We start from the raw sequence: 25,662 nt of genomic DNA on the forward strand, positions 1-25,662 counted from the left end.
ATGATGTATCAATTTGTGTAATCTGCATTTTGTAGAATATACATATTTTTGATGTCTATAAGAATTTAATCAGGTCTGATATCCATAGAAGTTCGCAAGCCAATCAATACTTCCGTCATGTATGAATTTTTCCCAAACGATAGTACATGTCATACATTCTACATGAAAGTCGTAAACAAATCTGGTCCTAATACCGCATTTTGACGCATATGTATTGCAAGCCAAAGCAAAAAAATGGATAAACCAAAAGTTCGCCAACATTCCCAACGTTCCTCCATCTGTTGCTTACCTTTGACATCTTCTTGAACGCCTCCAGGCACTCGTTCTTGTCGACGCCGTAGCTCGAGTAAACACTGGAGAACTCCTCCGAATCGATGGTACCGTCGTTGGAAGCGTCCTCCAAGTCGAACATAAAGTTCATATATCTGAAACGAGGACGTAGGAAAAAGAAAGAACAAAATAAATTTCCCATTAAAGTTTTCGCCTTCGAGCTAACGTCACCACCGCCCGCTGCCACAATTGTGCACCGATCAAAAGGGGGAAACAGGTCAAACAACATACCTACCCCACCCACCCATGTTCCCAATCAGACGCCCGGTGCCCGAGCGGGTGATTGAAAAAGAATTTTACACCATCTTCGGTGATCATTGACTGCCGTCGGGGACTGATGAAATATTCGTGTTGCTACATTACCACTTCCCAACTAACCAACCAACCAACAGGTAGCTGATTAAACATTCATCGCTTAATTTTGCCACCGGCAGCGCTAATAAATACAACCGTCTTCCATAGTTGTAGCACCCCATAAGCCAACCAACATAAATATCGCTGGCGCAGGTTCGGTATTCAATTTAGAATGACACCTCTTTTTCAATGCTCCATACTAGAGATGGTCGGGTATGAAAATTTGAATACCCGAACCCGACCCGTACCCGATTAGGAAAAAAAATAAAAACCCGTGCCCGACCCGAACCCGCAAGTTTATTTTTTTTGATACCCGAACCCGACCGCAACCCGTCGGGCACGGGTACGGGTCCGGATACCCGACAATCTTTAGTGTTAAACGAGGTCAATAGACCCGACCCGACCCGTACCCGGTTTCAAAACCAAACCCGTACCCGACCCGAACCCGCAAATTATTTTTTTTTCAATACCCGAACCCGACCCGTACCCGGCGGGTACGGGTACGGGTGCGGGTTTCGGGTAAATTTTCCGCTACCCGACCATCTCTACTCCATACTATAACAGAACATAGTTTCATCTACCGAAGGAAACCCGCAGCTGACCGGATTCCCAGCAGGTAGTGTTTGTTATTTTAAGCTAGAGTAAATTTATATTCAAATATAGAAGTCTAATTCCGTTATCGTCATCATTTAAGCCGGCGGATCCATTCGGCACGGCGACTGGAGCGACTACCGGTAAAACAGTGACAACCGTAATTTACTGTCTAGAACGCAGGCGGACAGCGCGCGTTACCCTGCCTGGGCAGAATGAATCATGAATGTCCCGCGGAAAAGTTGATTCCACGCCTTAGCTGAAAACGCGAAAATCCGCCCGAGCTGCAGACAAATTGCTCGCTCGCACCTATCTGTCCCGATCATAAATTCTCACGGAAGTGTATCTTCGTGAAGAATCTCATCGGCTTGCACGACCCAAAAGCAGCACAAAGACCTTCCACACAGCCGGTCGCGAACTTGCATCTAATCTTAATGGGATCAGTTTGAGAGCGTTTTCTTTCTTGCCCGGCTGTCGTCGTCGGCGTCGTCGGTCGGAACTGGCAGGGATAATGCTTCCGTCTTCTGCTGTTGCCTACAACACCACTCACTGTACCTACAGGTGCCAGGGAACAAGGCAAGCGTGAGCGCGTCCCATGCTAAGCTGATTTACTAACGGTTTGTTTGATCGGATTAAATTTTCCTTCCATTGCAAATCGCACAAGACGGCAGGATATGTAGGTAATATTCAAACCGGCGTACATTGTTCGGTCGGCCTGTAATGGTTACGAGCTCATTTTATGACAATAGGTCACGAAGATTGGGTTTGTGACGAACAACGAGGCGGGTGAACTTCGATGACGATGCCTTTCAGTATTCCACGGCAAATGACAGAGGGAAAATTTAATTTTCCAAATGATCTTTTTTTCTAGTCGGCTCAAAATTTGCTACATTTGCACGAATAGTGCATTCGAAAAACATGCCTTTGTGTAAAGCGGAAAATAAGGAAAGCTGTTATTTCAGAAATATGCCACACAATGCAGCGCTCAAAAGAAATTCAGTTAAGAGTTGGGATGGCCTTGCAATGACTTTTTACACTATTTTTTTTTTTTATTCAATCTAGTTTATTGATTTACACTATTATTTCCCATTAAAAGTGCTGATTTGTTTCTCAAATACGTCAAAAAAATATTTTTTTCTTCAGAAAAGATGTAAAACACACTAAGATAAGCAACTTTACTGAATATACTGCCTATTTCTTACTGGTTGCGAAATATAATGATTTGCTTAAAAACCTAGGTAATATTTTGTGTTTTTTGTTCATAAAAACCGTTCATTGTGACTTGGGAAGAGCACTTAAAAATTAATTCTGCTCAATAACTTTACACGGGATTTTTTCATTGCTTTCGACTTTGTAGGTATGTTAAAATACACATTTTTCTACAGACTGTTTGTTACAAGGGCTCATATGCAATAAGTTATGAAATATTAAAAAACGGACAACTTCGGGCAGAAGAAAATACTATTTTGTTTTTTTTTTTGACGCGATCAGACTAGTTTTAGTTATTCTATTTATTTATTTAGGTTATTACAAATATTTACTGTATACTATTTGTTTACGTGATTTTTGGTAGGAATATTTTTTCTGAGTTTTATTCGTTATTTTGCAATTTGCTACTAATTCTACGCAAACCACTTGCTAAGTTTCTATTGTGCTCCATTAAAGTTAAATTCAGGTGAAAAGGTAAATCGAACGTGAAAAGTGATGAACATATAGAATCCACGGTAACATTACATTTTGCAAAATTATAGTGAGTGAAAGTGTTTGCTTGGAACCTTAAGCAGCAATTTAAGGTTTTTTACGTTATTAGTGTTTGTTACGTTCCTGTAGTGATTTTTATTTATTTATTTATTTTGTTAATTCATCTGATTATAATGATCTACATGAATACTAATGGCTATAAAAGATTGCTACTTCGTTCTCTGGACAAGCTTATGTGATGGCTGTCCAAATTCGAGCAGTTCTTCTACTCTCGAAAACATCCTGCGGCAGGCAGTTACAGGTTGTTCGTAACATCCAAAAGCAGTACGATGAAATGGTAGGTACTTGCAGTAAACCGGTCGATCGATAAAAGTTGTGGGGAATCGATTTCACCATTCATGACTTGGTAGGGTCTTAGGTTGTACGTCGATACTCCAGAGATTCGAGGTTAAGTAGGCGGCAACGATCCATGTACGGTGGAAGATCCACAGGATTACGCCACGGTAGATGTCGCAAAGCTATTCAGATAAATCTTCTCTGTACTCTTTCGATACGCAAGTTCCACGACAGTTGCTGTGGACACCATACCGGTCGGACAGAGGCGCAATATAGCGATTTAAGGCAGTGTGGGTCCTTGAAGTCCCGTCTGATTTTTGATATAAATCCGAGTTGACGCGTTGCTTTAGAAACAATTGACTCGCGATGTGCGTTAAAGTATCTAAGTAAAATGCCAAGGTCCATAGCATGTTCAACTCTGCGCAAATCATGTCCATCAATCCGATAACTAAAAAGTATCGATTTTTTTTGCATTTGCATTTTGCAACACTTATAGTGAACCAGTTTTGTTTACTCCAAACACTTAAAACATTCAGTAAAGTTTGTAGGCGGCGACAATCACCAATTTTTTCAACTGCCAGACAGAATTTCAGTTCATCAGCATATACAAGTCTGCAACCAACCCCCAACAGAAAAGTGACGTCGTTGAAAAACAGCGAAAAAAGCAGCGGCCCCATATCACTACCTTGCGGAACTCCAGAGATGAGTTCATGAATTGCGAAGAAATATAGGAACCAAGTTTCACACGTGATATTCTTCCGTGCCAGTAGGAGCTTAACCATTGTATCATCTGTTGAGACGCACCGAGCCGGGAGCGAGCTTGCGCAATAATTTTATGACCAGTTTCATAAAACCGCTAATAAAGCTATGAGCTCCACCAGAACTTCCTGATGACCGCCGAAGGGCCAACTCGTCAGAAGGCTTTTATAATCTCTTTAAGAATCAGATTATAAGCTCAAGTAGGCTTATTACGCTCTGCTGACAGCAGCAATAAAACCGCTTATGCTCTTCGCTGCTTATATCTGTCATAATTTAATGAAACTTTTGGCTACAAAACTATAAACCGTAAAACTTATTGCTCTGCAAAAAGCTAAACCATTCAACCAACTTTGTTAACTTGAAAATACATCCGTGGGCAGAAAAGTTGAAGTTTTACTCATCAAGATCGCGACGCGTTTTTGGTTGGGTTATAGACACAAATTGTGCCTCTTCTTACGTCTATTGCAGATTACCATCGAGCGAGAAGTTTAAATCTAACTGGATCTTACCCCCTTCCTTTCCACTCTTCCCCTCCTTCACCAAAAATTTTCATTTCTTTCCCCTACCGTCCCTTCATCAATTGTAGAATCATCGTTTCAGAAAAATATTAATATATATGTATGACCGCATTTCAAGGTCAAGACTAAAAACTTGAGATTAGCCTATGAAGTTTTACTGCCAGATCATCCTGATCGCGCATGGAATGGAATATCCGATAGAATAAATAATAAATTTTCAGCAGTTTCCGTAGTCGTGCAGCATATGCGCATTAAATTTTATCGTGCATATTGGTATGATATGTGGATAAAATCCACGCGCAATGAAAATTTTGTAGTTTTCGAAAATTAGTTGTTTTTACAAAATAAATATATTCAGTCAATCTTAATTTCTAGCAAAATCATTGTAGTTGCTTTCTTTGACATGAAAACCGATTGATAATAACTCTTTCAGCAACTCCTACATTGCTTTGATGAATATTTGTTTGCGGGCTAAAAATAATAGTAGAATAAGGCAATATGGCCTCGCATCAAAAATGTTTTCGGTGTTGAACACTAATATTCTTCATAAAAGCAGCGTTTGGCCTTGCTTCTACCATGCTGAATTCACCCTTATGGTAAAATCAGAAGCTATCATCGAGTTAGTCAAGGAATCTTTGCACTGCGAAGATCCAATTAAGGTAACTCCGTTGATAAAAATAAGATGCCGACTTGAACGCAATGAATTTGATCTTGTTCAAAATCGGAATGGACGAAAAGTATTGCGATAGGCGATGCTGCGCTGAATACGGGCGCTGGGCCGCACTTGACCAAATAGAGTCTTAGACCCCGATTGCATCGCTCAACTGGACACTGAGACGCAACGCTATTAGTGTTATGGAAGCCCTCAACCCCTCCGCCGCAGTCGAGCTGCTGCCGCCAGCGGACAACAGTCATCCCGGTTCTGCATGTGGGTTTGAAAAACAGCTTCGCCTTATTTTTTCACCACTGATGCGTTTTGTGCTTTCAGGCCAACGATAATCCTCTCGCCAGTGGAAGATGCCTCATAATTGTATTTCTCCATCAACTAATGGAACACACAGAATCAGAAAGTATAATGGAAATCCTCAGCCTGCCCTACAGAGACTATAGATTACAGAGGCGGCTTGGCACTCAAAAACCGCTAAATTTTGAATCAAAACGGAGAGTACCATCACAAATAAATGTAACTCTGGCACTGGCACTGTCGAGCATCGCTGTTTCGTCCATTCTACCATCAGTTCGGTACCGGTGATAAAGGTTTCAACTTGCTTTCCCAGGCAAGCTCATCTTCGCTTCCTGAAGTTTTTCCGTCCATGGCAATGGTCAATCCATCGTCATCGAGCCTCTACCGCGCTCTCATACTACTTTCTACCGGATAACTCAACTTCAGAATTCAACAATGAGCTGTTGCAACTAGCAACGTGGAAGATATCAACCCCATGCGCATTTACTACCAAAACGTGTGAGGATTACGAATAAAGGTAAATCCAACTCTTTCCGGTTGCAAGTGAGTGCAACTACGATGTGATTGTGTTTACCGAGACTGGATGGCTTGATGAATGTTTATGTAGTACCCAACTGTTCGGCAACGACTTTGCAGTTTAGCGCACCAATCGTAACTCCTCGAACAGCATAAAAACTCGTGGTGGGTGTGTTCTGATTACTACTTCAATTCGCTGGAATAGCTACAACGATCTAATGCTTGTTTACGACACTATAGAGCAGCTATGGGTTAGAATCGCTACGCCTCGTCGAATTGTGAGTGATTTGCTTACTTCCGAATCGTCGTAACGATATTACCAGCATTCATGAGCATGTGAACTCTATCGGTGCTGTTGTCTCCAAATTGGAACTCAGTAATTATGCTATGCAGTTCGGGAATAATCAGCTTCAGCTTCCATTTCGATTCTCTAACAGCTTTATCGGATTACCTACGAACGGCCGAAACACAAATGACCGAATTACTAAAGGCCGAAACATGAATGCCCGAACCATATTCGCCATATTCGGCCGAAAATATTCATAGTCTTTAAATTACACAAACGTTGGTACATGCTAACTAAGTGATAATCCCTACTAGTCAGGGTTCCATATTCGCGAAGGGAAATAAATGAAAAAACTTCAAAATGTGTAAATGCTCACAAAATTAGCAACAAAAGTTTTGTAGACACAGTTTCGCTTTTATTAAGCACTAAACAAAAGCGTTTTTGAAGCATGTTGTTTTATAGTAAATAGTTATGTTGCTTATTTTGCTTTTTATTTGATTAAAGTTACAGGGATACCTCGATATAAGACAACCTCGTTATAAAACAACCTCGATATAAGAAAATTTTATATAAGACAATTTTTACCTCGATATAAGACAAATCCGTTTGACATAGTTGGTAACGACACCAGAGCACATTTTCCATTCCAAAAGCGACGCCATAAATTTGTTCATTATTTCGAAATAATCCTAAAAATTGTAAACAACTAATAGCTCAAACAATATTAAATAGTACCAAAAAACATAAACACACAACACAGAGCAATGACCGCAATGACACAGTGACCGCCAATGCCAAATTTTTGTGAAAAATCATGTTTCATCACTCTCAATCAAATCAAACTTTTTGAAATTATAAATTGTCTTATATCGAGGTATCCCTGTATTTGTTAACTGCTGGCCAATCCATGTTTTTATTGAATAGTTATAGGCATTTCAAGAAAATTCAACCTTTCGTAATTCGGCCAAACGAAATTTCGGGCTTCTGTGACTCTTGTTGAAATTCAGCCATTTGAATTTCGGCCATTCGTGATTTGGCTATTCGGTACCAGCCTGCTTTATCTGCTATCATGGCTTGATACAATTCAATGGCATACCCAACAGAAACGCTTCATTTCTTGATTCGGTATTGTAAAACGAAGCCGCAGCACCCAACTGCACCGTTTCGGAAGCCATTGAGCATTTCATCACTCTCGATGCAGACCATCCTGCTTTGAAGGTTCTTTTGAATCTCGTAATGCCGACTATTTTTGAGAATTACTTCGGAACTGATGGTACACTAGACTTTCGATGCGCTGATTAAGACGGAATTAGATCCGCTGTCTCTTGCGTTGACTGGCAGACACTAAACTCTGTAATAGATATATTGACAACGCCGTCGAATACTGAACCCATCGTCAATGTCTCCTTGATCGAACAATCACCTACACAGACTAATACGGTCCATTCTGAAGTTGTGCTGGGAGGTTTTGCTTGCTCTACTTACGAAAATTTTTAACAAGTCTCTGCAAGAGAGCAGATTTCCTGAACTGTGGAAATCCTCATTTATGTTTTCTGTTCACAAAAAAGACGTTCAAAATTACAGAGGAATCACCTCCTTAAACTGCTGTACCAAAAGTTTTTGAGATCATTATCAATGCGGCGCTTTTCTGCCCATGTAAGAACTGCTCTGTGTTCGAACAATGAACAACGACGGTAGAGAAGTTGATGCTATCTTCACAGATCTCAAGGCAGCATTTGATCGAGTGCATCACAAAATTCTGTTGAACAAACTAGAGAAACTTGGAATCTAAATATCCTTGATAGTCTGGTTCAGACCCTATTAAGGCAAAGATCAAAGCTTCTCATTCTGAAGTGTTCACAAATGTTTCAGGCATCCCTCAGGGGAGTAATCTTGGACCCATTTTGTTTTCGCTATTTATCAACGAGCTTTCTGTCAACTTGTCATAGGGCTGCCGCCTGTTTTACGCCAACGACGTCAAAATATATAACATCATCAACAGTACCAATGATCGCGACTACTTGCGACTAACTACAACTACACAAATGCAATCTGATGACTTTTCATCGCAGACAGAAACTGATCATGTTTGCTTATTCAATTTCTGGACACATGCTTGAGTGGGTTTACCAGATTGGAGATTTAGGAGTTGCACTTGACTGTGAGCCAACTTTTAAACCTCACCATAACGATGTTCTGATGAAAGCTAATAGACAACTTGGTTTTATATTCAAAATCTCCGCGACCCGCTGATCTTGCAGGCGTTGCACAGTGGTCTGAAAGGGTAAAAATGGAGCTTTTTTTTACCGTCGTTTGCTTTCATTTTAGCCATATAGTGACTTTGGAACTATTGTGAATAGGAGTACCCCCACAACCTGAAACTATCAAAAGTTACTCATGGCAAACTGTGACAAAAAATTAAAAAATAACTTTTTTATGTTGGTAAACACGGACATAGTTTCTTGGGCAAAGTTGTAGAAAATATAAAAATTTGCTAATTAAATTTGCTGAAAAAATGAGATTGCTATCTCTGTCGGGTGCAGAGATACAAAGCATTTTCTTTTGAAGTTCTTTAAAAATTAATTGTTCATGCATAGCTTTTGTTGGTAGCATTTTACAAGGACATGTTGTTCTAGGCGATTATCGAAGCACTCAAAACACACGTTTCTGCAGAAAGCTACAAATCTCTAGGACCTTTCTTTACAAAGTTATCGTTTATTTAAGCTTCATTTTTCTTTAACTTCACGAACCTTTTGGATAAAATGGAGCTAGTGAATATATCAAATCAGTGCTTCACCTTGAAGCTTACATTAAGTACTACAAACTTGCATAGGTGCCGCTAGTCCCTACCCTCTCACATGAGAGAACGGCAAGCATATGTTTTGTGTGTTTTGCGTACGCCGTTAGCTTAGTGCACGCACATTGTTAAACCATTTTATTGAAACACAAAAAAAAAACAAGTGAATTTATTATAGCTTCTGTAAGCTTGCTAGAACATTGTAAGCTTTGAAAACGAAAGAAAAGCAATATGTTCACAGAAAGCTTAATAAAGATTGATGCAAATAAAAAAAACTATTAAAACATATGCTTCTCGTATTCTAACAAGGGCAGATCGGGACAAACGACACCTGTACAAGTATAGTACTTAACCTAAGCTTTAAGGTGATTTCATGTCTCTACTTGCCCCTTTCTACCCCATTGGCTCGTGAAATTAAGAGAAACTGAAGCTTAAATAAGGGATTACTTTGTAAGGAAAGGTCATAGAGATTTGCTGTCTTCTGCAAAAACGCGTGTTTTGAGTGCTTCTATAATTGCTTAGAACAAAGTGTTCTTGTAAAATGCAACCAACAAAAGTTAAGCATTAAAAAGTTCTTTTTAAAGTACTTTCTAAGAAAATGCTCTATAGCTCTCCAGGGGAAAGAGATATAAATGTTACTTCTTCAGTAAATATGCTTGTTTTTACATTTTCTACAACTTTGCTGAAGAACCCAAGCAACAATGTGAGTTTTATTGTACTCTTATGGCGGTTTTCATGACCAATTTTGGTCTTAAATGCCAACATAAAAATGTAATAAAACCCAAATTGTTACTTGGAAAGCGATGGCACTAACTACAAACACAAAAAATTAATTTTTTTTTATTTTTTATTTTATTTTTTTTATTTTATTTTTTTTTTTTTTTTTTTTTTTTTTTTTTTTCAAAGTAAACCGCGTCTAACTTTTTACCCTCTTGAATTATGGGGGTATTTATACGAATGACAATGCTGAAGGCCCAAAATGCTAAAACGAAAGCAACAGACGCTAGGAAAACAGTTCCACTTTCCAACCTTTTGGACCACTGTGCGTTATATTACTCGCTAGTCCGCTCATTTTGTGTGTTAAGTGGTCGGGTATGGTATCCATACCAAGCGTATTGTATTGCTAGATTCGAGTGAATACAAGAAAATGTTTGCTAGTAACGCTCACCGAGTACTCCCGGCTACTAAGAATTAATACCCTAACACGGAAAAGATTCACTGCACAAGCGCTCTTTACTGCTAAGGTCATCACTTCGGAAGTTGATACGACTGAATTACTTCAGCAGCTCTATTATGCTCCAGAGCGAGTTAAACGTCAACGCAACTTTTTACTCCCCGCAGCTCATAGTCGACAATATGGATAAAATGAGCTAGTCCATTCATTCTTTTTTGGAAAGGAAGGAAGAGTCTGATGCGAAGAATAATTAATTGCATGAATTAGAAAATTTCGATATAGACCAAGAATTTATTGGGTTGTGCAATGGCAAGTGGGAATCGCACCCACACTCACTCGGATGGTACCCGAATGTTTTACTCACTAAACTTCTGAAATTTTTCAGTTCATCCAATTAATCATTCTTCTCATCAGACACTTTCTCGCTTTCCAAAAAAGACTAAATGCATTCTCTTATGTTCTAGTTAAGAGTGAAAAGATGGGAGTTTCTACTCGACCTACGAGAAGATCGACAAGACAAGCTGAACTAGGAGAACTATCGTGCGAAAAGTAACTTCCCGAATCATCTTCCACCGACTGTAACAACTGCAAACAGATTTGAACCGATTTCTTTGAAGGACAGTCTGCAAAGAACCAAATCTGAACGCTGCGCAGATCCTCCAAAATGGCCGTGAGCACAGAGTTCCAACACATCAACATCATACCGACTACAAAGCTGCATATGATACCATCGGCCGCAAAGAACCCTGATAAATCATGGCCGAGACTGACTTTCTGAAAAAGCTGAGCATACTGGTTAAGGCTACGATGAATGGAACACAATACTGCGTACGGACTTTTGGTAAACTGTGGAGTTCGTTTGAATCCACAGGGATGTTCATCAGGGTGCCCTGTGTTCAGCATAGCGCTTGCTGCAAGGTGTAATGAACTGAGCGAATATTAACACGCGGGAAAAGATCTTCAACAAACCTAGTCAATTCGTCTGCTTAGCCGATGGCCAAGATATTGTTAGAGGATAAGCCAAGGCGGCGAATAAATGAGCCATTGGTAGTTGTGTAATGGAATCGGAAATCAATCAATTACCTAGAAGGCATACTTAATGAGTTGTTACTAAAATATTTAATTACAAAATTACACACTATCGGACTGATTTTTTCGTAGGTTAAAGTACAGTATCACCAACACTAAAAGGCACTTTAATTCATCCGCCGATTCCTACATTCGAGGGGAGTTTGGGAGGGGACGGTGCGGTTGGTTAAAGATATGATGAAATTATTAGGCCATGGATGACGTCTAATGGTGGTAATTCGGAAGACATCATGACGAGCCATTCCCTCACTACGTTTTTTGCGTTTTCTGGGTTTGCAAGCCGCGATTGTAAACTGAAAGAAAGACCATGCTAAAGGACAAAACTTTTGAAATCCTGCGTGAATTATTATCCAACTTGTTTGTATTTGGATTGGTTGGCACTCTTAAAACACGCTTACAACTATTGTACGACTAAATCTAAACTAAAGGATAAAAGCTGTATAACGAAATGATCGCTTATGAGCGTGCCTAAAATATTCAACTCTAGCAATCGAACCAAACTCAAACACATAAAATTTATCCCCAAACATATTCCTCAGTCTTGTCTAATCGATAACCTCATTTCTATAGAAATCCAAAAGACTGCAGATATCATTGACAAAGCGGCTCAGCAACACTAGCGGGTTTATCGCTCTCATTATCGCCAATCTTAGCTTTACGACGTAATCGTATAGTTTTAAAAATTTGCCAACAGCAAACTCTTCAGGCCTGCCGTCTATCGCACCATAGCAATGCAGTGCCACCAGTGAAAGAAAGCATACCATCCTGATCCAATCAAATCTCGCAGATCGTAAAATTCTCAACACTTGTCCTTATGAGGGCAGCATTAGCGAAAAAGAAAAAAAAGGAAAACCCCCAAGAGAAAACCCTACGAACCATTGCACAGTACCGTCATCGCAGGCGATAAGGCAAGTGGCTCCTTGGCGTCTCTGGGGATGGGTGAATGAGCCTTATCTTTACTTTTTTTCCATTCACTTCCTCCCTGCCGTAGACAGCCAGCGTGGGAAGCATAGAGAAAAAAAACGAGAACACGTGCATTAAATGCAATGTCGAAACGCCGGCGGCCAGAAGGAGCCGTAGCTCGGCGGCGAAAAAATTGGCTCCCGTTTTAGAGGCGAAATCATGTGCGAAATGATGGTGATAGGTGCGAAGCAGGGAGGAACATGCATTATTCATGCCAGCAGCATCCTCACGCTGCTGCAACCACAGGAACCAATTCTCCTCAGGGACGATGGTTCTGGCATCCGACGACGAACGTTTGCTGGAAGTTTTCCTCATCTCGCACCAAATTTGGTGAAGTAACGTCTTGATTAAGCGATTTATGGAGCTGTCGATCTATTCTTAGCATTAGGAATAGTGTAAAACAAATGGAGTTAGGATTGGTGAGAATTTTCTATAGGATTTCGGTCAGCCGAATAAATCACGACAAAAAACGTGATGCTTTAGTTACGAGAATACTTCAGTTTGTGCGACTTTAAAGAGGCGTTCAACATTCAAGAACCCCTTGTGCTTTCCTCCGATCTTTGCGTTTTCTTAAGCATGCTGAAAATAATTTTTCAAAAGCTAATAAAGCCCAGCAATATTATATTCCAATGGTGCACAGCGAAGTCAAGTCTGGCTTGAACAACTTCTGCCCAACTCTCGTCAGCCGTTCTCATTCCGTTCCGAGTGTTTACACTCGCCGAGAACAGGCAAAGAGCCCGGCAGTAGGGCGACCCTCAGTAACAAAGGCACGCAAAAAACGCACCAACCCGCTTCCTTCATTGTTTCTTCGCCGCCACCCACAACCGCGACAACACGTATCCTTCGTTAATGAATGTTAATTAAAAATTCACTGGCGAACCTTCTGTTCACGAGTCATCACCGTAAAGCGCACGTGCCCGACTTTCCACTGGGAGCGTAAATTCCCTCGGCGCGCTTGTCCTAATGGTGCCTCACCGGAAGCAAACGAGTTGAGTCGGATTGTAGCTTTTTGCGCTCCGGAGTATAAAACGATGAGGGGGGGAGGGGAAAAACTTACCTCACTTGCCAGTCAAGTACGGCGTTCGGATTCTTGGCGTACGCTTCCCACATGTTGCACCACTCGTCCACCGAGACCTACGGAGTAGAGCGTGAGAAAACACAGCGTAATTAATGAACTGCGGAAAATTTCAAGCAAGCTAGGAAAAAGGAAAAAGAGAGAGATAGTCTCCATTAGTCTGCGTTGAATGTTTTCGAACTGGAAAATAGCTAATTTTGGTTTGTAGAGATGTTTTCCGATCGGTGCGGTTACGGTTGGGAAAACCCTTACAGACGACAACATTTATTGGCTCTGTCAAGGCGGGTTTGGTGACCATCGTTTGGAAAGATTGCTCGATATTTTTTTTAAGAAACAACTGCGTCAATAAAACAATGTAATTTTGGTTTACGTAATTGCAAATGAATGATTTCCTCACAGTAGCCAACTAGCTTTTTTGAGTAATTTACGATAATTTTCGTACATTTTTCTACGATTCAGTGCTAGCTGGATACTTCATAACGACGCATCACATCAAACCATTGCTTCATTGAATGATAATAACCTAGAATTACGTAAATAACCAAATCCTCAAATCATGATATAACGCAACGCAAACAACAGCATAAGGTACTTAAACTGCTACTAAATGCCATAACACATTAAACATTGGGTTCTCAGTTCGCAAACAGGAATGCAAATCCTCCTACCACAGAGACTAGCACTATCTTCCAACTCCTTTCTTGGCAAGGAAATAAATGTCGGGTCAATTAATCTCCTTTCATTATCAAGCAAAAGAGAAATAATCGCTCTACTCAGCAGCTAACCTGTACGTTCAAAATGCATAATTTTTCCGAGAAAGGTTGTCTACAGCGATAATATCCCTGCACCGTTTACGACTCATTGAGATGCCAGCAACGTTAGACGTTGGGGAGTCGCCAGACAGGTCCAACAAGGGAAAACAATTCTCCGGAAAACACTGTCACAGGCACCAGCCAGCCATCAGCCGGTTTCAATGGAGACAATCTCATTTCCTGTTTCCCTTTCACCGAAAACAGACCCTAGAGGTAGGTGGTCATTTTTCTACAGGCAATCCTCAATCCTTTATCGCATCGGAGGTTGAATGCATTAGAACAAAAATTTAGCGTAAAAGAAAACTGCTCATGATGGCAGCCCCCGTTTTCATCCAGACCGTGCCAAATGGCGCTCGGCTTCATATATTTGTTATAAAACTATAGTCGAGCTAACAAAGCAAAAAAAATATGAGCTTCTATTACGTAATCACAAATGTGCTGCAATTTTATAGTGTGCAAAAACATCTGTGCTAGTGCATATTTGGCAGGCAGCTCAGCACCTACCCCTGCTGTTCCTGGCGTTCGACTCTTTTATACTTTTAGATGGTTGTAAAAGTAAAACGTGTGCATGCCTGGTGTCAAAAATGACGGTACTTGAAGTTTCTCCGACATCTTACTCTGCCATTTTGAATCTCACTCACTCGTTCGCAAAAAGTGAAATGGTTGGCAGCAAACTGTGACCACTATTTTGTGAAGGTTCTAAAACTATAGATAGCGCATAGATCAAAAACAGCAATCTAAAACAAATGTTTTGTTGACTCGGCCAATAAAGTTTGACTAATAGTAAATCTGGCCACCCCCCGTGCGTCATCGGCAAACCTCTCCTGTAAGGAACGATAAAGATAACCTAGGTGTAGAAAGGCGGCAGAGAACTTTCGAGAAAACCGGACCTAGAGACCGGGAGCAGAAGGAAGAAGATATTGAGGTGCGTTAAGTTCAATCCTGGTGTCTCCACCCGGGATATGACTACAAGGTACGATGCCAACTATCAAACCATGCGGAATATCGTCGCACCAGTAAACCCTGTTCCTGGTACCGGTGGGGTTGTTGAAGAGAATTCATCGCAAGTCATCCGGCATCCTTACGACGTGTCCGGCCCACCGTAGTCTGCCTACTTTCGCCAGATGTACTCCTAGACTTCAGCTTTCAGTTTGGCATAGATTACCGCCGTCGCAAAGTTTCTGGCTATGATATCAAAGTCATCTGCAAAGCCAAGTACTTGAATACCCTTGGTGAAAATCATGCCGCTCGTTTCGATGCTCGCTCGTTGGATCATCCTCTCAAGTGCGAGCTTGAACAGCATGCAGGATAAGCCGTTACCTTGTCTCAACCGTCACCGTATTTCAAAGGGGCACAGGGAAAATGAATACACATAAAACACATGACTTGATGACTAGCTCTGATCAGTAGCGTCAGTTTATCCGGAAAATCGTGTTTCGGCATTATCTGTCATAGCTGGTCTCGATCGATTGTGTCGTATGCAGCCTTGAAATCAAGAAAGATGTGATGCGAGGGCACGTTGTACTCGTTGTACGTTGTTAATTTAGTCCGCACCCCACAATAGCACAATCGGTGACGGCCAACGTAATAGGCTCTAGGAAAGCACCTTGCAGGCGATATTTACCAGCGTTATCCAGTAACTTCTCCTCCTCCCAAATCTTAGAAGAAACCCAACTCTATAGAGTCGTTGCCAGCGTTTCTCGTTCATGTTCATAAAGCTCTGCTCGGTCCTTACCAGCGGCTTTGTTGGTCTCGAGCTAGCCGATTTCTCGCTTGATTTCTTGGAGATCAGGTGCTGGGACATTACTATCGTCCATGGTCACTCCTAGGTTAACTTCCGTTCCGCCTACTTCTGCAACTTCACCATTAAGGTGTTCATCGGAGAGATGCTTCCACCTGTCGACAACTTCGCACTCATTGCATTAGCTCGGAATAGTTGTCCTCCTTTCGGCGCTTTTTACTCCTCAAAATCGTGATCAACCAGTTCCTAGGTCGTCGGTATTTTGCCAAGTGGTCCTAGCGGCAATGCTCGGAAAATTTTTCCAAGCTTTTTTTCCCTAAAACGCTTGTTGGCAGTCATTTTGTATAGTCCGGGGCCCTTCACCTAGTGCGGTGCGGTTGCGGTCTCTCCGATGACCAAGCGTGTTTTGTCCCAACCGTCTTCGAGATTTGAAGCACCTAACTCCTCGGAAGAAGGTAGTGCCTCATCTCGAATTTGCGCGTAGTTGTCGGCAGATTGCGGGTTATCTAGCTGCCTGATGTTCAACCGAGAAGAACGGCTTTGACGTATCTGAAATAGGGTTGACCAACGCACATATACTGCTACTAGGTGATGGTCAGAGTCAGTATTCGCACTCCGTAGGGAACGTATGTTCGTGATGCTAAAGAAGAACCGGCCGTCTATGAGAACATGGTCTATCTGGTTCATTGTACATTGGTCAGTTGATCTCCATGTGGCTTTGAGAATATCTTTGCGTGGGAGAAAAGTGCTTCGGACCACCAGGCCTCGGGTACTTACTTACTTACTTATGTGTCCATGTCCGCCGGTCCGGCAGTATAAAAAAATGACATCAGCGATCTCCACTGCTGACGGTTAGCCGCCATGGCTTTTACCTGTCGCCAGGACAGGCTCTCGTCTGCAGCCCGGATGTCGTTGGCTAAGCTGCGTCGCCATGAGCCTCTAGGTCTGCCTCTTCTAAACTGTCCTTGTGGATTCCAATCGGGTGCTTCTCTTCAGACCTCGTTCGCTCCTTTACTCAAGGTGTGTCCGATCCACTTCCACCTACGTTCACGAACTTCTGTGGCTATCGGCCGTTGATGGCACCGACAATGCAGTTCCTCATTGGATATCCAGTTGTCAGGCCCCCAGGCACGAATGATATATCGCAGGCACTGGTTAATGAATGCCTGCAGTTTTTGCGTTGTCTCCGCTGAAACGCACCAGATTCGGGTTTTCGTTCGTAGAGTGATCTGGTTTGAGCACCAAATGTTTCGCAGGCTTGTAAAGGCACCAATGGCCTTACTGATCCATGCGGCTATATCAGTATTGATACCACCATCGGGCGCTGCCTGGCTACCAAGATATTGAAAGGTGTCTACCTGCTCAACTTGTTGTTCCGCTACTGTAAAGTTGGTCGAACGCCTTTTCGGAGTTAACGAACACCAGCAGAAGAGAGTCCTGGAATTCGTTGATCTGCTCTGATATAATGCGGAGCGTTGTAATATGATCTACACATGATCGGCCAGCACAGCACGGAATCCAGCTTGCTGCCGCCGGAGAGTAGTGTCGATCTTCTCCTGGATCCGGTTGAGGATTACCTTACAGAGTACTTTGAGAGTAATACAGAGCAACGTGATGCCATGCCAGTTACCGCATTCAGTTAGGTCTCCTTTCTTAGGGATTTCGACCAATACCCTGCATCCAGTACACCGGAAAAGTTGTGGAGCTCTATTGGATATCATACTCTTGATAACTGCTAGAATTTCATCCAACGATGGCGCCTCCGAGTTGACGCGATTAATTCGACGAACTGTAGGCGTCATACGCTGCTGGTTTTGTTGGTCTCTGACATTTGAAACTCGGAAGAGTTGTTCAAAATGTTCAGTCCATCGCTTAAGCTGTACCGTACGGTCAGTCAGTAGCTGACCAACTCTGTCCTTTAGCGGCATCTTTGTATTCATCCTAGCACCACTAAGGTGACAAGAAATATCGTAAAACACACGGATATCACAATTGGCGGCGGCGGTTTCCCCTTGTTCGACTAGGGAGTTAGTCCAGGCTATCTTGTCCCGTCTACAAGTACGTTTAACAGCCCTCTCCAGTTCGGCGTATCGTCGACGGGCAGCTGTCTCAGCCGATCTGGTTCGCGCTCGCTCAATGCCGGCTTTCGCTTCTCCCCGCTCGTCGATCTTTCTCCAAGTTTCATCCGAGTTCCACTCCCTCCGCCCGCTGCGCGCTTTGCCGAGGGTTTCATCACTGGTCGTGATGAAGGCGTTCTTGATGCCGGTCCATTGCTCTTCGACGGTTCCACCAGGTGGCAACTCCGAGACGCGGAATTTAAGTTGTTCGACAAAGACCCTTTTCACCTCAGGACTCTCCAATCGGCGGACGTCGTAGCGGCATCCAACTTTTTCCTCCCGTCGTTGGACACGTGCGACGCGCAGACGTATCTCGGCGATAGCAAGATGATGGTCGGATGCCATATCAGCGCTGCGTTTGTTGCGTACATCAAGAAGGCTCCTTCGCCTTTTTCGGCTGATGCAGATGTGGTCGATTTGATTTTCGCTCATCTCTCCTAGGTTATAGCGTCCCATGACGCGTTCAAGGTCCGCGTTGTTTGAGCCAATCTTCGCGTTGAAGCCACTCAAGTGGATTTGGATGTCCCACTTCGGGATTTTCTCAACCACGCTGTTCATCTGGCTGTAAAAACTCTCCTTCTCCTGCAAGTCGGCAGCATTTGTTTGGCGCATAGCATTGGATTGCTGTAAGGTTCTTAACCCGTGTTCTGAATCTGGCAACGATTATTCGCTCATTTATCGGTTCCTGCTTCATCAGGGCCGCAAGTGCCCCTAGGCTCAGTAGCAATCCAACTCCTCTTTCTCGAGTAGCATTTTCACCTCGTATGCCAGAGGTTGCGTACCTCAGAGGGCCCCACGTGGAGGTAGGAATAGGAGTTAGTGAACATGTTCAGCCTTTGCCAGGCCCGGGCCTCGGGTAACTGTAAAGTTTATACAGTCGTTGGCCATTATCGTTCGTGTCAGTGACGTAAACTGTTTTGGAAAGGGAGGAAGTGTGTAATGCGAAAAATGATCAATTGGATGAACTGGAAAATTTCGAATTTTAACGGGCGGCAGTAGTTTAGTGAGTAAAACATTCGGGTACCAACCGAAAGAACGTGGGTGCGATCCCACCTGCCATTGCTCAACCCAATATATTTTTTGATCTGTATCGAAATTCTTACCATCAGGGGAAGACGGGGTAAGACGGCCCCCCTAAGCGAATAAATTGCTAGCATAAAATCTGTACGAAAATTCACCTTTTCTTGTTCCACACATGGAAAAGCATTCATTTATCTACCATTAAAAATTACATAAAGAATTAATTAGTCTATTTTTCCGTGATTTTTCATCAATTTTCGAAACGTCTAAAAATTACTCGTTCACAACCAGGCGGGGTAAGAAGGACCACCAAAGGGGTAAGACGGACCATGGCGGAGGAAGGCGGATTGTGGCAGATTTGAAGATTTCTTTGAGTTGTAAACACAATTTCAATATTATTAACTAAGTAAGAACAAGTTTTTAAGGGGTTTTTAGGTACATGCTAAAAGAAGGTATAGTTTAATTTAGACACCTGCTAAAAGAAGGAATTTTACTACTAGTTCAATTTTGAAAGTAAGAGTAGACGTTATTTTACTCCACTGGTTTTTATTTACTCTTTTCTTGGCGTTATTTTTGTTGATTTGTCAGCAGTACGTTTACTCTTCGAATACCCTTAACTTTAGGTGAAGGCAAAGAAGGCAACGTTAACCCTCTAACGGGCAACACCGTAAAAACGATACGATCAAGCTAATGACTATTTTGTCATGAAAGTACACACAAAAAAACCTTAAGTTTTGATTTTCAAGCAAAAATAAGTATCTGGAGGAGCGCCAGGTAAGAAAAAGACCAATTTCTCTTTTTCTTTTTTCATGTCTAACGCTCTGCCCAGATGTTTTTTCAATTCAGATATATTACAAAATTAAAATAATGCATGAAATTTACTCATAGAAACATTTTTTATGTCAATCATTTTGTTCTAGATGTCCTTTTCCTTCAAAAGTAAAAAAGGGAATATTCGCGCATTAATTATTTTCCGAATTTTTCGGAATTTTTGTTTTTGAAAGATGATAACTTTTGAATACATGGTCAGAATGTTATGATATTAGTATCAAAATGTCAAGAAATCTGTTCTGAATACATTTTGCGTATTGCCAATTAAAAACAAATTTTGTATGCGCCACTAGAGCTCCAAAAGCGAAGGCCGTCTACAGACGATCTTACCCGTTAGAGGGTTAAGTGAATTGGAATCATCGAATTTTGATTCCGTTAGATTCAAATTTACATTAATTGTGTAATGTATGTCGAATGGCACTTGTTGGCTTCTTTTGACGGCTCTGTGTTAGACAGGATGATCTCAGATTCAGGGATAATTTTTATTACAGGTGTACTCTATTTCGAAAAAGACACTGATGAAGCCTGCAAGTCGTAAACGAAATGCGTATCTGTCAGAGCAATAAAAAAGTTAGTCAAATTTAACAGGAAAAAATTGGTTTTTTCATTCAATATTTTTAAAATCTATTAAGATACTAAACAGAAGAACTTTAGGCAATTATGAGCACTATGACGTATGGCCCTTTTACCCCGTGAAAAATGGCCCGTCTTACCCCTAGCTAACAATTTACATTATTTTGCTTATATCTCTCAATCCGTACTATTTTATATACATTTTCCGCCTCACGCAGAACAAGAATTGCCCAATTAAAGTCAGTGGTAAGAGAAACGACGAAATACATAGCTTTTTTTGCTGAAAAACCTTAAATTTGTTGCTGCTGAAATTATATCGCATGAAGACACTGCGAACGAAAAGTTTGTTTTGATCCTAGTTTTGACGTTGGATACGGCCCAGTGCCACAGGTTGTCTCGAAAGTGTTTAGATAGGCTAATAAACAAAATATACTGGGGCATTTGTAGAAAATTTAAGGATTTCTTGACGAAACCGATGTGGTCCCTCTTACCCCGCCGGGCCTTCTTACCCCTTGTTCCCCCAAATACTTCCGATCCATATTCGCTCGAATTTCCGTGGTAATTGATTTAGGAAGGTTGCTTTACTAAGGCCACCCAGCCGAGTCTCGTGATGGGGCTATCATCTTAGGTACCGAGACAGCACAGTGCCTCCTTCCGTGTCGGTAAACGATCTTAGTGTCCACCGAGGTTGGTCACCCGATTTCCACAAAGGTTACTCGTATTCCGACTGGTGCCACGAGCAGGTACGGATAGAAATTGCTGGATAAGAGGCTTAGGACTACAATCGGAGTCTATTTTGCGGAATATCCAGCCGCTCATCACCAGCTTTTCATGTCAGTCTACATAATTTCAATACACATTTCTTCAATTTTCAGCCCAACCAGTAGAACATGGTCCGACATTGACAACGTTTTTGCTCTTTACGCAAATGCTTGTAACATTTTTTATTTTTCATGTAATCAATTCGGGGTTTTCCAGAAATATACTTTGTTTTTAGTTCTTTCCAATGATTTATTTAGATTTCCGAGATTCTTTTTGAAACGGAAGTTAAGGGCGAACGCCGAAAGGGGTCCAACCACGGCGTCATTCTCCAACTCAGCGTGAGTACCCAAGGAACAATTTTAAGCTTTATAACGTTCCACTAGTGGTTTTCATGACCAATTTCATGCCTTCGGATCAAGTGGCCCACTCTTCAGAAGGTTGGCATAACCTCTATAAGAATCAGGTCATGGAGTAGTCTGAATCACGTTCTGTTGAAAGCAGCAATAAAACCAATTATGCTTTCCTCTGCTTGACAGCTACCGCCATAATTTAATGTAGCTTTTCGCTAGAAAGCTATAAAACATACAGCTTACTCTGGTGAAAAGCTAAATAAGTTCGCCAACTTTGTTAACTTGAAAACACATTTGTTAGCAGAAAAGTTAAAGTTTTACTGTCAGATCATCCTGATCGATTTGGTTTATAGCGACCATAATAAAATATGCCATAAAATATTTAATAAATTTTAGTAGTCTCCATTGGTTTGCAGCATATGCGCATTAAATTTTATTGTACATTTAATATGATAGGTGTATAAAATCAACGCGCCAAACTCTCCTTCTCCTGCAAGTCGGCAGCATCTGTTTGGCGCATAGCACTGAATTGCTGAAGGTTCCTAACTCCTGTTCTGAATCTGGCAACGATTATTCGCTCATTTATCGGTTCCTACTTCATCAGGGCCGCAAGTGCCCCTAGGCTCAGTAGGAATCCAACTCCTCTTTCTCGAGAAGCATTTTCACCTCGTATGCCAGAGGTTGCGTACCCCAGCCGGCCCCATGTAGAGGTAGGAATAGGAGTTAGTGAACATGTTCACCCTTTGCCAGGCCCGGGCCTCGGGTAGCTGTGAAGTTTATACATCGTTGGCCATTATCGTTCGTGCCAGTGACGTAAACTGTTTTGGAAAGGGAGGAAGTGTGTAATGCGAAAAATGATTAATTGAATGAACTGGAAAATTTCGAATTTTAACGGACGGCAGTAGTTCAGTGAGTAAAGCATTCGGGTACCAACCGAAAGAACGTGGGTGCGAGTCCCACATGCCATTGCTCAACCCAATAATATATCTTACCATCAGATACTTCCCCCCTTTCTAATGCATTTCGATTTTCAATTTTCAAAAACTGATCGTTTTAACAAAATAAATATATACAGTTAGTCAATCTCAACTTCTAGCCAAATCATTTTAGTTGCTTCCTGTGACAGGAAAACCGCTTGATAAAAACTTTCTTTCTGCAAAACACTTTGCCTTGATGAATTTTTGTTTGCGAACTTAAGGTAAAACGGTACTGAATCCAAACATGGCCGGCAAAATAGCGCCTATGTGATGCAATATCCTCACATGGGCGCCATCTATCCGGTCATGTTTGGATTCTGTACCGTTTCACCTTAAACAGAATAGTAGAATATGGCAATATGGTCTCGTATAAGAATTGGTTTGACAAACAACCGTAATAAGAGCAATTTTGATTAGTGCGCCATATTGTATTGCTACGCCACACGTATAATAAGTCTATAAAAGACGTTGTGCAGCCAATTAGTTTTATCGTGGTAATATACGCAACCACAATTTTATTACTAGTTTTGTTTTGGTTTTATAGCTAGCTATAGGTGTGTTTTGACTCGCATCCTATTGGTATTGCGTAATACCATATAATCAAATCAGAAGTTATGATTAATACTGCAATAAAACCTTTATAAAATTCAAATAAAACCAAGTGGCTTTGGAAATGTTACTTGGCTATTGTTTTTTCGACTGGTTCTGTTTTCGCCTCACAGATTAATAGCAACAGCCATCAACATCCGGTCAATCATTTACATTGCTTTAAGAAGACTAAATGCACCAAACTTCACTTCACTACATTATTCTCTCCGTAGTCAAATCGAATCATATTGGAATCCTCCAGAACGGTGGCATTAAAAGTAGAAGTCATACTTTCCACGAGGAAGCACCTTTGGCCAGTAACTTTTCCGGTTCATACTGTTTCCTTCATTCAAGCAGCAACAAATGAACCGCTTATCTCAAGTATCCAACGTGGTTTGCTGTAATTGTGGAAATTAATCTGGCGGTTGAGTGATAAACCACTCGGCGGTGCGGGACAAAAACCTCCGACCGACCTCGGAGGAAAAGTCTTCATTATCAGCCGGTGGTGGTTTTGCGGTGCCAATTCGGGTGCGACACTTTCGCTATTTTGCTACTCACTTCTGCACCGAACCAACTGATCTAAATAGCGCGCTGAGACACTCAGTTCAGTTGTGATGGTTGTTGAAATTCCGCACAAAATACCGATCCGGCGGATGCGGTTTGTCGAAACTCGTCCTGTTGACGAACGTTGTTTGCGAGCTCGGAAAAATGCCGACAAGTGATGATGGTTGTTCCGGTGGAAGGATTCAACCAAGCTCAGAGGCAACATAGCTTGACAGCAAACAATGTTGCTTGTCGATAGAAACTTTAGAAAATTAAACATGGGTTTTTCGAAAAGTTACTCGCTGGCAGCATTGCAAACAAATGTTTACGACTTGTTTCGAATGACACAGAAGATCTGGCAGAACCAGACAGAAAGCTAAGGTGCATTGCTGTTCGTGCCTTCATTCGTATAGCGGTATGGTGCTACTGTTCAAGTGGTCCTCGTACAATCGTTCTCCGATACGGACAACAACCGAAACACTCGAGCCTTTCCCGAAGAAAGTGAACTCAATCAATCAATCATCGATGAAAATGGTTCCCTTTTTGGTTTTCCAACCGGTACCGAACCCTCGGTCGGTCAACCGCACTTAAGTGGCCAATCGAGCGCCTGCCTGCGTTGTTAACATTGTTTTCCCAGGCCATTTTACCAGTCCACGCTCGACCTGACCCAACATCTGCGAACCACAATTTACTCGTCGACTACGTTTGTCAAGCCATCAATTCGATCGAACAATTTGACTTACCTGACCGTCATTATCTTCGTCGGCCTTTGTCCGTAGACCGTCCCATATTTTGAACATCGCATCGTGGGTTTCCTTGTTCTTAACGTGACCCTCCGGCCAGCCGCGAAGATTGCAAATTTTCTAAGGGGGGAAGAATAACATATTTTTAACCTTTTTCACGCAAAAAAAACAACAGTTTTCAACTTGATACGTACGTTGATTGCCAGCTCAAAATCTTTGCGGTCGATTTCACCACTCTGGTTGATATCTGGAAAGGGAAGAAAACGAATTTTTATTAAAACCAGCTCAGGCACAATGTAAATTGGAAATAACAAGACTGGAAAAATCATCTATCCGGAGGAAATTGGCTTCCGGGCTCGCCCTCTTCGGGTGAAGCATGCTCCGAGCAAGGACGAGTACAAATGCAATTGTACTAATGACTCGATCACTTCTGTAGTATATAAACTTGAAAACCATTTAGTGGGCTCTCGCTTCTTTGTTCAATCAGGATAAGGGACAACCGAAAGGCAGCCTGTCACACTCCGTTCCGGTCGGTCGGCCCGACCCGGGAAAGAAGGTAGGTACATGCATATGCACATTGCGAGTGTTATATAGCCTCGCAGCATCTCCGCACACCGAAAGAGTGATGAAATAACATTATTTCAGAGACAGCACTGCAGGCAGGAAGCTGAGAAACGATAATTCAACTTGTTCGAACGTGTAGTTGTTGCTCGTCCTAGACACTTCCGCATACTTTACAACCGTGTAATGGCGAAACGTATTCGAGAGAGCTTGCAAATTGATGGCTGATTTTCGTTTTTTTCTCTCTATGTACCAGTACCTACTGTATTGTATAGTTGGCAAAGTTATCCCGGCAGCCTGACTTCGGAGCCGGTCGATTCCGAACGGGACGAACGCCCGAGTGATAAGATAAGACAAGTAATTGAGTTGAGTGATTTGAATAATGGATCTGCGCGTGTTAGTGACGGTGCGTTGGTGGGAAAGAAATCGTAGGAAGAAAAATTCCCTATAGATAGGTGATTGATTGTTTTCGGAAGAAGTGCTGTGCTTGTAATGGGGATGATTTGCTTAATTCCGATGGTTTTGTAATCGATTTGTTTCCTTGCACAAATCGGGTTACAGAGCATTGATTTTGCTACTGTTAAGAATGCA

The 25,662-nt window shown here is 41.9% G+C and overlaps 1 protein-coding gene across 1 annotated transcript in view; it reads right to left on the reverse strand.

Moving 5' to 3' along the window:
- The window catches only part of LOC128732994 (calexcitin-1-like), a 45,463-nt gene that overhangs the window by 476 nt on the left and 19,325 nt on the right, over positions 1-25,662 (reverse strand). The window contains exons 2-5 of the mRNA XM_053826513.1: positions 24,705-24,757; positions 24,511-24,630; positions 13,436-13,512; positions 290-425 (exon numbers count right to left, since the gene is read on the reverse strand). Of these exons, the coding sequence (XP_053682488.1) occupies positions 290-425; positions 13,436-13,512; positions 24,511-24,630; positions 24,705-24,757 (386 nt within the window). The remainder of the gene's footprint in view (positions 1-289; positions 426-13,435; positions 13,513-24,510; positions 24,631-24,704; positions 24,758-25,662) is intronic.

Source organism: Sabethes cyaneus, chromosome 1 (assembly GCF_943734655.1).
Source record: "Sabethes cyaneus chromosome 1, idSabCyanKW18_F2, whole genome shotgun sequence".
Taxonomy (NCBI): domain Eukaryota; kingdom Metazoa; phylum Arthropoda; class Insecta; order Diptera; family Culicidae; genus Sabethes; species Sabethes cyaneus.